The 15,403-nt window shown below is 40.2% G+C and overlaps 1 protein-coding gene across 3 annotated transcripts in view; it reads left to right on the top strand.

The window, feature by feature from the left end:
• The window catches only part of ZFAND3 (zinc finger AN1-type containing 3), a 146,266-nt gene extending 143,546 nt beyond the window's left edge, over positions 1–2,720 (top strand). For all 3 annotated transcript variants that reach the window (XM_080407882.1, XM_080407884.1, XM_080407883.1), the window contains one exon: positions 2–2,720. In XM_080407882.1, the coding sequence (XP_080264008.1) occupies positions 2–156 (155 nt within the window). In that variant the 3' untranslated portion in view covers positions 157–2,720. The remainder of the gene's footprint in view (position 1) is intronic.
• The last annotated feature ends 12,683 nt before the right edge of the window (positions 2,721–15,403 follow it).

Here is a 15,403-nt window from a genome sequence, read left to right on the forward strand (position 1 = left end):
GGTTATGTGTTCTGTATGTTACATCGCCTGCCCGAACAACATGACTGCACGTTTGACCACATGGGACGTGGACGTGAGGAAGCCATTATGAAAATGGTGAAACTGGATCGGAAAGTAGGGAGATCTTGCCAACGCATTGGCGAAGGATGTTCCTGAGTGCAAGACTGCAACCAAATGCTGTTCTCTTAGTTCACTAATGTTAGCCTTATTTAGGACAAAGTCAGCCAGACACCTTGTACTAGGCAAGTTTCAGACTACAGCCAATCAGTTTCCTTTCTTTAGCCAACCGTCCTGGTACTGTAGTTTAGGGTTGATGGTGGTTGAAATTGATTTCTGGCTGGTTACTAAGGTGCCTGCTAGCCTCCCTATAAAAATAAACCATGAAGAAATATTATTTTTGAGCATGGCTAGTGGATTTAAACAAAACAAGAAAAATCCAAAGGCTTCTGTTATTGCTGGAGTCACTCTAAAAGCCTTATGCTGGAAACATTCCAGCTGCAGAGTTAAAACAAATAGTTGTATAGACGCTGGTGTAAAAGTTTGCTATGCACATGGCTTTCGGACAAACTGTTTAATGTGCAGCCTTTCACCTCTTCACTGCTAGTGAATCTTGAGGAGGTGAAATACTACTAAGAGCAGCAACTGTAGCTGCTTAAGCCCAGAAGACCTGACTGGTCACTCGTGCCTTCATCGCGTGTGGCTTTTGAGTTAGGCAGTGTCACCAGCATCAGGGATTCTTTTGGGGTAGGAACATCTTTCTGGTTCTTCCCAGGAAGCCAAAAAGAAAGGGGGACAGAGATTCTTATGAAAAATTTTTATATCTATCTTACTATAAAGAACCTATCAGGGTTTTGGTTTTGTTTTGTTTTGTTTTTTTTTTTTTTTTGTTTTGGGGTGGTTTGGTTTTGTTTTTCTTTTTTTTTTTTTTTCTCCGTTAAATTATGATCTCACTTTAAAGCCAACTCCATCCCAGAGCAGTAAATGGTGCATATTTTTACATGGCATCCACAGAGATTCTATGAGTTGTGTGAACAGATTCCACATACCTTGAGCAGTGCAGCCATTCCCACCGGCCGAAACCTGATTGGCTCTTGTTTGCCTTTTGCTAAGTGCAGGTATCTGATAATTGATCAAATAAGGCTAATTCACAGCACAGTAGCCATGGCTGGATTCTACAGACTGACTTTCTGTAGCTAGACTTATATATTGGGGGAAAAAAAAAGGACATTTTGTAGCAAACGGAATTCAGTAACAGTATTGGGGAACAACCGGTAAAACACCCTTTATCAGATTGAGTTTGTGTTCCTCGCTTCCAGAGTGTCAATGAGATAATCAAACGGGCGATGCCCGCCCGCTTTCTATGCAGCTGAACGCTCTCATGAAAATCTCTGCCCGCATCTATTGCAAAGCAAGTATAGCAAGCGAATGTGAAAAGCATTACATGGAGTAGAATGTTTTTGGATCTGTTTAGACCTATGGTTCTGTATTATGGTATGTCACACCGAGCTGAGCTGAGCTGAATTGCACCAGTCTTGTCAGTTTGGAAACAAAAAAGCAACCACAATAGCCAGTATGTCTCCTGCTGCCTAACAGGGTTTATGCAGGTAAAAAGGTTGTGTACCGATGTGGCCCAGCTTAATCCCGAGTGAATTTAGCTTCTCAGTCTATTAGTGTGGTATTAACAATCAGGTAAATTTGTAAGCAAACCTGAGGGAAGGAAGGATTTTGTCTTATCTTCAAATACTGGGCAGGTACAAAACATCAGAGGGGTGAAGTAACGTGTCACTTGAAAAACCCCAGCGTTTTGGGACTAAGCTTGTATGAGTCATCCTCCATTTCACTTGTTGCAGGTAACTAACTCCTTATAGGCCAAATTATATTGTTACTTCGGTAGCCAGCTAGGAGCATTTTAACAAGGAGACAACTCATTTAAAAAAAAAAAAGAAGAGTATATATATACGTCTTTCCACACACACTCAGCATCTGACTGTATTAGCGTTAATTAACCATGAAGCAAATCAGAAGTGTCCCATCATTATAAAATGCAAGCTATCCAAAAGGCAAGCTGTTTTTGTTTTTTTTTTTTTTTAATTCTTGTTATTATTCAAGAATATGAAACCAGCAGCAAAATCTTCTGTAATGTGCTGCATTTTCAGGAAGTGGTCCTGGTGAGAGGGACTGTCCAAGGATGTGATTTACATTTGCTGTGAGGAGTTTAAAAAAAACATGGATTTTGGCGGCTGCTGTGATACGCACTTTCTTTTCCTACAAAATCCTGTCATAGCATTTGATGGGCATTCTGATTGATACACAAGACTTTTCTGCATTAATACTGAAGATGCTATTTTGTTCCTTCTTAATATTCTCTTTAATCTCGTTACAAGTGCACAGATGGTTTCAAGGTGGCTCTTGAGAGAACACTACTTAAAGTTCATGTGAATTATGGACAATGTTCACTTTAAAGAAAAAGTTGGGGAGGGGGTTGTTCCTTTGCAGTATCTGTTCTGTGAAGTTTGTTAAACGTAAAGAAAGCTTAAGTTCTTGTATCTTAAAAGAAGATCTTATTTAACCCTTTTGTGTTCTAGATTTACTTACACATGTAGCCTAGAGCTCAGTTTTAGTTTAACATTGTGAAAATATTAAAAGAATCTTGTAACTTTATTCTTTTTCCTCATGCTAAAAAAAATTAAACCAATCAGATTAAAGTTTGAATTCCTTTCTGCCTATTCCAACAGATTTTGCTATTTTGCACCATTTCTGCTGTAATTTCATGTAAGAAATATGAATGGGGAAAATACCAATTTTAGGTCAGTAACGTTAAGCTGAATTTACAGTTGGTGGAAGGTGGACAGTATTTTCTGCTGGTTTGGAAGGGGAGGATAATATTTCTGCCAGCTTCAAGTTTAGTGATTTATTTTGTAAGCAGATCTGGCTAAATCTACTGTAGCCAATTTGCTTAATTTAATTTTGAGGTTAGGTACAGTAATCAAATGAACCAGTTGTTCATACTCTTAAGTCAAATGCATTCTGTACACTGTATCATTGGCATCAATATTTTTTAATGTCTTAAATGTTCTTTCATGCATTTTGACAACTTTTGCACCTTGAGTACCTATATTCCAAGTCATAATGGCCTCTATTCCTAATGGATAAGTAGAAGAATAACTATTGTTTCTTAATGATTTAGATGCTAGAAAGACAAGGCTAGTAAAAAAAGCAGTGGACTGTTAGAGAGAGAATATCAAGGTGATTATTGAAAAACAATTTTGTTGTTTGGAATTGTTTTGGAATTGAAATTGTGTCTGATCCATGGGACGTGCACCCATTTTTTTCCTCAAATTCATGTGGTACTCTCAATTATAAAACTGTCTGTGATTCTTGAACAAGATGGCTATGTTGTAGTAAAGGTAAGTTACATAAAACAGTTCTGCATTTTCGTTGTTTCAAACCTGTCAGTGGGTGTAAGCCAAGGCTTCAAGGAAAAGTAAGAATTGCCCCTGAAGGTTGCTATGCCAGAGCTTGTCCTTAACTGCACCAGTTTCTGTTTTGAAGCAATTTAGTGTCTTGAATGAGAAACAATGTAACTGTAAATGAGATACCTGAGAACATGAACTACTCTTCAGCAGTACACAGGCAACACCTGAAAAGAGTCCTGGTGCAATTATAGCAGTCCAAAAGGAATATTATCTGCTTTTTTCTGCTCCATGGAAGATGACAAATACATCCAAAACCTGAATTTTGCATGACTTTCTCCTTTTGGACAAACTATAATCCCCTGGCCTTGTGAACACAATGTCCTGTTTGTATTTGACTTTGTACTCATTGTGGTGTTCAGTTCATTCTACAGTCATAGCTGTTTCTTCTGTGACTATGCTACAACTTAGATATAAATCTCTAAGGGTTAAAAGCACTTTTTTAAAATCTTACAATAACTATTCCAGTACAAAGACTCACTAGGAAAGAAGACATACTAATGGTGCCATAAAAATACAGATTTTATAATAGATTCCAATAAAGGCACCAGAGGAGTAATTGACAACACCTATGCTTACAGTTGATGTGTACATAGTTAAGTGCCCAGACAAATGAATTAATGTTCTCTTTGTTGCAGTGTGGTTACTGAAATTCAGCCATCAGTGGAACGGCAAAGAGAAGGTCTAATCAAAGTAATCCCTTAATGTCACAATGAGATTGTAGCCAATTCACACTGGAAATAAATATATAGGCTCCTGGGAACTTTTATCCCTAGAAAACAAATGGAAATATTTAAGACAACACTACTTAAAATGAACTATTTCATCATGCAAATACCTGATTAGAATTCTGCACAATTCTGTAGTAAATTGTGGGTCAAGCCAAAAGCCGATGTGGTAGGAGCTGCTGCATGAGGATACACTTCTAGTGCAATCAGTCCGTAGTCTTATGCTTAGCTGTGGCTGGCTGTACATACCTGCTACATAAAGGACCACGCTGGAAACACGGTGCGTAACATTAAACTGTTAAAGTACTCACAGTGCACATTTTACATGGTGAGCTTGGGCAATAGTAGGCTTTATCTCTATCAGCAGCTTTTTCAGGAGAACAAACTTAAGACTGGCTCTTTCCAGCAGCATTAATGTAACAGTTCCCAAAGACATCAGTGAGAAGGACATACTTTTCTTTCTCTTCCTAGTCTTCATTCATTTTTCCTTTTTGTTGGGGCAGGCAGAATGTGCAGCTGAGCATTTGAAAGTAGTTCTGCTTGAATGTTGCTCTTTTTAGCTTTTCAGTACTTGGCACAGGAAAAAAAAAAGCATTAACTTTGTTCTTGCAAGCCCCTGCACATTAGTTCAAGCACGTTGGTCTATAGAAGTGATAGCTTCCTTGTGTATTTTACTACAGTGATAGGCTGTTTCTTCAATTAACTGAAACTTAATGCAGACATGATGTCCTTGTTTGGATGTTAGGCTGTGGGGGTTTTGAATTTCAGTTCTGTGATATTGTTCATCTGCACCTTCCCGGAAACTCTGCATGCCTCATCTTCCAGTTGGAAGTTGAGTCAGGAGGAAAGAAGGCATGAAAGCAGGAGGCGGAGGATGCAAATTGGCAAGTGCTCAGTGATCATATCCACCTTCATCTTCAAGTCAGCTCAGATCATGCAACAGTAAGATGCAAATGATTACTTGCCAAGCAGCACCAGCTTTCTGGATTTGGTGTTACAGAAAACTGTTTTGCTCTATCTTTGTGAATATACCTGTCTAGAGTTTGTCTGAGTCAGTTCTGCAACATACGTTATATGCAAAGAAATGAAACAGGACTGTCATAATTGGAAAACATTTTTGATGGATTATTTAGTAATAACTACGTATTTTGCTACAGGACCTTCCTATTTTGCAATATGTTGCTGTTTTCTTTGGAAGAAAAACAAGCAGAACTTTATAAGACTAACTGTAAATTATTTCAAATTCAATATATCTGCAGCATTAGGAAAAGATTACTGAAATTATATATAGTTTTTAAAGATGACTGCATCCTTTAACAGAAGGGGTTTGTTCTTCAGAGAGTAGCAAGTGTTGATGGCAATGGTTTGACCATAAGCAGAACGTTCCTTTCTGCTAAGTTTGTGCAAAGCTAATAACATGCAGTAGGGTGCTGTGAGTTAAGAACTTGTAGCATGGTGCAGTGACTGTGTAAGTGATGAGAATAAAATTACAGAGACCTACTCTGTCTGTCGGCAGAAGATGGCACCCACTATTTCCTTGTTGCTTAGTCCCTTTTATTCTTTTCTGAGTTGCAGAAGACTCTTTCTCTCTACCAAGCATGCTCAGGGAGGATAGAAAACCACATTCTAACTAGAGTTTAGACACTTCGGGGTTGGTTATGGGGTTTCGGTTGTTCTTGTTTTTTTTAAAAAAAAAAAATTAGGCAAAAAGTTGAAATCTCTGAAAGCAAAGTGTTGAAATAATCCTTTGTATCAGAGATGCAACACCAGAAGGAGCTCTCTTTAGGGTTCTCAGAACACTTAAAAATGTTGGGGTTTTTTCCTCCTCTTAGATTGTTCAGAGTCTCTTTGAAGCAAAGTAGCAATCCTTTAAGAAAAAAAAAAGTGTGGCACTGTATCATCCTTTGAAGGAAGGTGTGCACGATCAGCACTTGTGCATTAAGCAAGCTAAACAAAAGTTTTAAAAGTAAAAAAAGCTCCTGAAATGCTTAGTCTCATCGCTCTGCTTTTCAAAGCAGCAAATAAATGCAAGACTCTTAGAGAAGGGAGAAGAGAATCTAAGCCCTCTGCTAGTCCTTCTTCATTCTATTAATAATTTGTCTCTTCCCCCTGCCTTCCTCCTTCTTCTGCAGTGTTTAAAGTATACTATATTTGCTTTAGGTTCCCGAAAGCTTTATCTGGAGCAGTTTCTGGAGATGTCTTCTAACATACTACGTTTAGCAGCAGCATGAGGAAGATGATGAGCTCCAAGAATAAGCTGAAATTTTGAGTTAACTACTGTTTGCCAGCACAATTGTTCTTGCCTGTACTAGGGTTTTAAGACAACAGTGGCTAGCTAAAAATGTTTTAACTGATCCTCCCATCTCAGCTTTGCATGAATCCTGCTCCTTTGGATAGTCTGTCACTTGCACAGCAGCCAGAGATGTTACCCAATGTACTGTCTGTGTGCAGACTTTCCCCTCCATTACCCACCATGTTTATATAGATTAAAACGCTAATCAGTTAAACAGCAGTTAGTTACAAATTCTATTACTATCTTCAAGTCACACTTCACCCTTGTTTTCTGTTTTTGTCTGTTTGGTCTCAGGTCTTCTCAAAAATAATAGTTCCAAATGGATCTTTCCGTACATGTGCATGTATACAAATCTCCTGGGATGTCACATGGCTGAGGCAGAATTACTCTGCTGGGCTAAAAACAACTTTCATTTTCTGCACACCCACATACATATAATCAGTCCTTGTCTGGCTTGTCTTCCAGGGAAATGCAGCATGTCCCAGTATCTCAGTTTGCTTGTTTAATAGTAGCTGTAGTTTAATCATTATCAACTACTATAGACTTAGTCCTGGAAGCACCATTATGCTCATTTGCAGTTCCATTAAAAATGCTGCCCCTTAAGAACTGAGAAGTTTGAGCAAATGCTACCGGTTGGGTTACTGATATTTTTCCATAGTGTGTGTCAGGCTGTTCCTGGGCGCATGGGAGTCTGAAGGATGCAGGTGTTAAGTGTAGGATCAGCTAGGTGATGCTGGCTGTATCCCAGCTGCTACCTTAACAGCAATACTTTGCCTCTGTTTGAGGCAGCAACTCCTGCTAAATTAGTGGGAGCAGGGAAATACGTGCTATTCCAATACCTCTGTCAGCCTATGGGCTAACATCCGTGCAGGCCTTCATTTCTCTACTTCCAGGCGTCTCCGTTTGCTGTAGGCCTTCTCCAGCATCCCTTCTGCAAATTCTCTCATCAACTGCAACACCCCCCACAAACTGTCATGTTCAAAGACAGAGTCTATATGAAGACAACGTAATAGCAGAGATGATCACACCTAAAGGTATTGAGGCTTGTATTGGCAGTAGCTATTTCCAACTGTAATGAAAATGTTATTTTTAAGTGTTAAATGACTGCTTCTGTATAGTATATGAAATTCTTAGAGTTGTTAATACAGTGTAGCGCGCACCATCAAGGCTGAGTTGCACTCCCAGTTTAAACTCCTTCTTCATTGCTCTTAACTTTCTCAATACAAGGAACCTTAAGGCTAGCTTGATACTACAGCTGCAAGAGGTATGCAAGCAGTGTTTAATACCAAGTACCCATCCAAACCAAGAATACAAATATCTTTGTTCTGCCTTTAATTCTTTCTTTCTGTTATTAACCCAATGTTGTTATTCTGTGGGTAAAATACAAAGCTATCACTCATTTGCCAAGTAATGCTAAATGTTATCAGTCACACTGATTGATTTAAAATTATTAGCATGTGGTTGATGCTATGGGTTTGTTTGGTTTCTTTTACATCGAACTTCATGAAGACGATTCCTAACTGTTACAACTACTAAACCAGGCAGATTTGATTGACATAGAAACCACGGGTCAGGCAGACCCAAGTCAAACTCCTTATGTAAATCAGAACCAGTTCCTTGCCTTTGCTGTTCTCAGCTTGGATAATAAAGGTAAAGCCAATGATGCTGTCTCAGCTACGTGCATGTGCAAGGTGTCCACTGGGTCGGCGGCTGCAGTGGTACTCGGCACTGTTTCCCAAGCCCTGGAAGATCTCAGGATTCACAGAACCTATCATCCATGAAACCCTGAAGGCAATCAAGTTGTATACTGTACCTGCTCTTTCTAACCACGTTTGTTGTGTGAAACAATAAAATTGTTTATAAAGTGATATAATGTATTAACAAGTTGGTGCTGATCTGTGATTGAATTGTGCTTTCTGGGGTGGCTTTCTTTGATCAGCCTTTGGCTGATCGCAGAAAGGTAGGGAAAGAAATTCAACAGCCTGTGGAAATTAAATCACTCCACAGGAACTGAAACAAGGGTAAAGCCCTACGCGGTATGCAGACATCCCGTAAGGCAGAAACAGAAATGCAGCCTGCAACCACGTATTGCACACCAGCCCTGATTCAGCCAGCCAGCGTTCAGCATCTTTCTAGAGTAAATGCAAGGTGGAGCAATTATTCTGAGAGCATTCTGAAGGGAAAACATATCAGATAGAGCTAAATATCTACTAGAAGGATTACACAGTTTTGAGTAAAATCTACCATAATAGAATTCTAATACTGAAATGGGTTTCGAATACAACAATACATTTCTGATTTCTCAAAAAGCACCATGGGAGCTGAGATTGGGGTATTAATAGCAGAAAGAACAAAAGGCGGTAGGCTTCCCACACCATATAATTCTTCACGGTAAGACAGTCTGACCCTTGCTGTGCTTACTGTTTATGGATTTCTTGGTGTAATTTTCTGTTTGAGAGAGCTTAACGGTGATCTACACTTTGTGGACACTGTGTAATTCCATAACTAGATAACTGCTACTCCAAAACATATGAGAAGAATAAAAGCATTAAGTCTTAGAATAGCTAATTTTTATCCTTTATTTTAGAGCATATGGCTAAGGGGTTGATCCCCTAAATACAAAAAAAAAAAGCAGAAAAATGTAAAGTAGTAAATTCTTCCAAGGAACCTGTGTAAACTCTTCCCGCACAGAATTCATCAGTGTGTTAATTCAGAACTGCCAGGTAAATAGCCTTCAGATTAAAAAAACCCAACCAACCATGATGGTGATTTGCTCGCTTCAGCCAGAAGCACGTTCTTCATGCCACGCTGCTACTGCGTACAAATTACCCAGTCTGCTGTCCAAGACTACCAGGGCCCCATCTGTGCCAGCATAACCAGACAAATAAGTACAAGCATTTCACCCCAACGCCAATGAAGGCAGCTGAACTCCAAAGGTTCACAACAGGTAAAGGGTTTACACAATGCTCTTCTAACCAGTCTTTTGTATTACGTCGCTGCCAGTATGTAGGCCTTACGGAGCAACTGTAACAACTTCTTTTGTATTGGTGAAGTGCTGAGCGAACTAAGACTTAGTCAAATGCTGAAAAAAAAACCCCAAAATAATAATAATAAAAAAGATCTTTCTTTCTTTCAGGATATGGAACCTGGTCATATTGCTTAAGTTGCAACAGGCCCAGGACACTCGGGACAGTCTCTCACAAGGGCATTAATTGACCAGAGATGACAGACTGTGCAGCCTTCACCCGCAAGCAGTTCAGCAATTTGTTCATGTAATTTAGCAAGGATAGAGAAGTAATACTTGGCTTTTAAGTATCTACTTATTCCAAATGTATTTGGATGTTGTAGCCAGCTCTGATACAGAGTTACAGTCCAAACCCACTCACGTACAAGAATCAAGCTCTATTTCTGTATTTGTCCATGCTGACTGTGCCAAATCAGTAAAAGAAATATCATCCCCCGTGTGATTGGCATACAAGTTCCTCATCACTCCAAAGTCATAGCTAGTATCAAGAAATTCAGAATCACTGGGCCAGGCTGAGAACTGTGCACCAACCTCTGCAGAGAAAAGAGTGCAAAGCCCTGCTATGGTGGAGAGAAGTCACTGGGAACTTTTCAGTGCTGTTTTTGGTAGACAGGAGAAAAGGGTAGTGATGTGTAAGATACAGTACAGTGTTTGTGCAGCACTGGAGCTAGTGAGGCATCTCCTGTTTTGGTTTCATGCTCTGCCCCTACATTACTTGGCCATGATGCAGACTCTGCAGACCCTCTCCTCCAGCAGTAAGCTTAAGACCTCCTCTGCAATAACATCCACCCATTTCCCCTCCTCAGACAAGCAGCAGATCAACACTGTGATAAATGCTAGATCAAAAGCTCTAGAACAGAAGGGAAAAGAGCAGAACAGCCATGCCACCTTGGACTGCTGAACTCCATGATGAAGCCTTCCCTCCCTCCCCCTCTCTCAAGTCTTGTTCCAGGTCCTGAACAGTTAGCAGCAAAGATCAGTGAGGGGACACGTGCTCCACACCAGCCTCCTTCCAACACCCCACCAGCTCTTGTCCAAAGTTGCGGTGGTGGCTTAGTATTTGATGGTACTGGGAGGCGTGAAGGGGGATGCAAGGCTTGGGTGGAATGCCCTGGCATGCAACGAGGGAAATTGCTTTGCTGTTTTTTAGGACTAGCACTAGCCAGACTCTCTTGGTAGCCAGGCTGCGAGCAGAATCTAGCAGTTCATTTAGTGAATTGACAGTGCCCACTTTATCATCTTGGACACAGAGCTTTCAGCAGAAGTTAGTTTTAGTTACTGGCCCAAACTGTGGGTACAACAAGACCAAACTGTTCCTCAGAAACAGTAGACCTCTCTGCCACAGTTCCACAGCTGCATTCTCTTTTTGCTCCAGATCAGCCCTGCATCAGTGACTGCACAGTGCCAAGATATGACATATATGACTCAATGCTGAACTAATGCTTTGGCTCAGTATTTGATTTTCACAAGAAATGAAAAGCAAATAGACATGGAAGATTACTGAAAGGACAGATCACTAGCCAGGGTGACTGGGCTCTACACTAGACTGACTTCTTACAAGCCATTTAAGTTTCCTAAGGTTAGCTGGAGTACTGTTCTCTCCATCACACTAAAAGGGTGTTTGATTTTGCTTGCAATGTTGCAAATGTGGCTGTTCCCTTGCAGAGCTATTTGCCCTTTGGGAAGGGGATCAAAGCATGCAATCATATTTGTAAAGCACTGAAATACTTGTAAAAAAGTGTTACGTACAGACTATTAAGAGGCTTTCTGTCAGTATTAATTTTAGAATAGCATAAAGAACCTTTTCTACCAGAAAAAAAGCTGCCTATGTGTAGGAGAAAGGGTCATACACTTATTTATTTCACTAAGTATAAATAAAGCCAGTGTGTGGCTGCTGAAGGAGAACATGAACAAAATAGACCCAGAAGCTGAAGGTTAGAGTTTAAAAGACTTCCATTTAAGTTTCAGCAGCCTTGAAAGTAGAAACTCTCCCCTATCTCACATGGCTACCTCTTCCATAGATTAGGTCTTTGGTAGCATCCCAGTTTCACATCTATATCTATCCAATGATCAATGGACAAAACTTACTGAACTGCAGCATTCAGCAGCTGAGAAGTAAGGGTGAGAAGAGATGTATAAAACAACTATGAAGACTTCTGGTATCTGGCTGAACTGAAACTTGTTCCTAGATAAACTAGCAGCTCCTTCAGTTTGACCATTGAGATTCCTTCCCCTTTCAGTGGTATTTGAAGAAAACCTCTCTGGGAATGCTGCAGCATCAGAGAAATTGCACAAGACTTCTGTAAATTTCTGGGTTAATAGTGAGAACTTAAAAAAAAAACCCAACAAATACTAAATGCCATGAAAATGAGTTTGCTATCATCTCTTTAGGCAGCAAAGACTACACACAAGGTCACTCTTCAAAGAAGTTTTATATTTGATATTGCTAACAACAATTCTGTAGACAGAAATCAAATGCACAGCATTATGCAACTGTGTTACAATACTTCAGTATAAGGCATTCGACTTAAATGCTGTGGGAAATAAAGCAAGCAAAAGAAGAAACACTTCTTTAACAGCAATGAGAGGACTTGACGCCAGGAGAGAGGCAGCCATCCTAAAGGCACAACAAACAACTGTGTAGTGCGATTGCACTGACCATCCTTCCACTCCACACAGAAGCAAAAGAAGTTCTGTACTTCACCAGAGCATTGCTCAGTGTGTATTCTTGGCTTGCCTGGCACTGATCAAGCTAGCTTGCAAACCTGATGAACAGTTTTCAGGCTGTACTTGTCTGCAATAAGTCTGGTTGAATCCTTGCCACCAATCTAAATCTGTGGGTCTTGGAAAAGTCCGATGCTGAGATCTCTTAACTGCAAATTTGCTACCTCTACAGTGCTCAACACCTCATATCAACAGACTATCACCATGCAACAAGGACAAGCAGCAGCAACACTGACCAGACCAGAAAAAACTTGTATTACTTCTTATATTTGGCAAAATTGCCATTTTGGCAGCTAAACTGTGCCCAGCCTTGCCCTACTGAGCCTCATGGCCCACTCTCTGACCTCAGTATAGCCAATGCTTTGGCACAAGGACCATTTCCAGTCAGAAACTGGGCAAGGTCCCTTTGGCTCTAAGATCACCAGGCCACACCAGCCTGCAGCTGCTGAGCTCAGTCATCATCTTTGCTTTTAAAGCACTCTAGACAACCACAGTGCTGCACAAAACACACCCATTTATTTAGCCAAATGACATTAGGTCTGCCTATTACATTGATGCAGCCAAACTGACGTTTTTATTGATCCAGGTACCCTGTTCAATGTCCCCTCTTCATTATTTTCCATTTGTCCAATTAATGTAAAAGGAGAATAGAAAAATAGGCTGTGGCAGGACCCTGAATCAGCCAGAGTATTCATGTGGAACTACTCTCCACCTTTTCTTTCAAATGAGCACATCAATGTACACCAAGAAGCTCCCAATCTCTAAACTGGAATATGCACGAGTTTATCAGGCTTGAAAATAAGCCCACTCTTCAAGTAGAAAACTGAGGTGTGCTTGGTGAGGCAGTCAATAAGAGTTTCAAAGCAAATCCTCCCTTCATCATCACATTGTCCTTGTGGAAAGAGGGAGGGATTCTGTCTTTTCTGCTGGAGTTCCCCTACCCGTGTCATTGCTCTTCTTTCCCTCTAAAAGGTTTCCGTAACTGAGAAGAATGCCTATTGTTTTTTCTGAGAGAAGGTGCAAATGCTGCCAATGGTGTTTTGCGTGAGTGCAGCAGCTACAAGGTAAACGGGCAGCTCTTCCTCACTGCTACCCTGCTACAACACACAGCACTTGAAACAAACTGAACAAACCAGGCAGGTATACCCTGTGCTGCAGACGCCCTCCATCTGGTTCCCTTTGCATCTACAAAAACCAAGAACTGCCCCAGCAAAGCTCAACTGACGTGTCCAAAATCTGCATTAATGCAGTACAGTATACCCAAGAGACTGAATTTTCCTTGCAGCCAAGGGTACTAAAAAGTCATTTAGCATAAACAGAAGACCTGGAAACAATCAACTCACTAAATTTAATTTGGTGTCAAACCCTGACTTTTATTGTCAGATTTAATGGGCAACTTAAAAATAAGCCATGAAGAGCTGTAAAGACAATATTCTTCTCCTCTTTACAAAGAAGAAACTAAACAGAAGGCAGCTGCCAATAAGGTAGCATTTGTTTTAGTCACATAAATAACATCTTCCATAACCTCCATTTCTTGATGTCAACAAATGACAGTAATAGAGAACCTGAGATAACAGCAGGTCTCCATGAGCTGAGAGGTAACGTTGGGTCTGCAGTGATGGACAGCTGAGCACTGTGTGCCAGATGGCCTTAAAACCTGTGCAGTGGCTTGGCTCATTCTGAATGGCTTCTTTTTACTGTGGGATATAAATGGTACATGTTTACTATGCTGTGTGGGAATCAGAGGGAGATGGTTTGTGTAACAGCTCTATTTTTTTTGTTGTTGTTTTTAAATGAGATGTGTGAACCTGTAATCCAAATGTTTTTTAAAAGCTCTCCCTTTTTACAGCTTCCTTTCCCAGCTGCCAACATGTTTTATATCTAAAAGCTTTGAGAATTTTCGTGATTGAAGCTATTACATCAAGCAACAGCAATTGTAGGGTTGTTCAGTGTTTATAGATATATTAAATTGGTTAGCATGGGGATGGCTTTGGTTCCTAATTTGTTCAATTTCTGTCTTTTCTGGTACATTTCTACCAAGATCAGAATACCAGAAACAAACTGCACAAGCCAATCAATATCAGATGGTGAACCCAGCAGATGAAACTGTGAGAAGTACCTTTTGAAGAGTGAAAATAGATTTTTTTTGTTAATTAAGAGTCATGGAGCACCCCTCTCTCTCACCTCCCCACCATCCAAATAGGACATCTGAGATGGTGTATTTTAGCTAGGCTTTTTTCTCTCATTTGGAGTCATTTCACCAGCTCTACAAAACAGGCACCCAGCAAGGTAAAACAATTACCCAGAAGGTTTCCCATTCTAAGGCAAGATAGGTTATAATGGCTAATCTTGGGGCCCCACCCTCTGTCTCTCAAACAATTCTGTTGTTCTAGATGCAGGTGAGAAATCATTGTAATTAATACATATTTCTCAGTGGTAGCTGAACTGTCCTACCTCGTATACATCATTTGTCCTCCTTGTTCCAAGAGCACAGCAGCATCTTACTTTCAGCAGTATAAAGGGAAGATCAAGTCAATTAGTTGTGAGAGGGAAAAAAAAAGCAGTTTCTCTTGCATATAAGAAGGGGACAGCAAGTACTGCAGAGATTAAGTGGCTCATTACATTCTTTTTTATCTCAGATTTTAAAAGGCAGCAAAAAATGCTAAAATATCATCATAAGTATTTGCTATGAGTCTCTACAGTCATACCAAAGTCTAAACACAACAAATAAGTATTAGAAATCCCATGTGAAGCCTAGGTGCCCAATTTCAAATCAGAGAACTGAAGTGCTTCACGTGGCATTTAGAATGCCACAAGCATCAGAGATATGCCCTTCAGAGATGATACGAGGCATTGGTACATCTCATTACCCCTTACACTTGAAAAATCCAAATGTTCACTCCACTACTGAAATTTTTCTGCTAGACCTACCCTCACTTGCAAAGGGCCCAATCACAAAGAATTTGTTCTTACAGAAAGAAAACCTTGAATATGAAGAGCACTTTCCTTCCACTGAGTTTCCTACACTGAAGTAAACAAAGCCCAACCCTTTTCACACAGGAAAATCATCACGTGCGTGGCGCGTGGATTAAACACAGATTAATCACCCACTATACCTCTGAGCACAGTGGCAACACTACGCATTTCTGTAGCATGAAAA

The sequence above is a fragment of the Falco punctatus genome (assembly GCF_963210335.1).
Source record: "Falco punctatus genome assembly, chromosome: 12".
NCBI classification, from domain to species: domain Eukaryota; kingdom Metazoa; phylum Chordata; class Aves; order Falconiformes; family Falconidae; genus Falco; species Falco punctatus.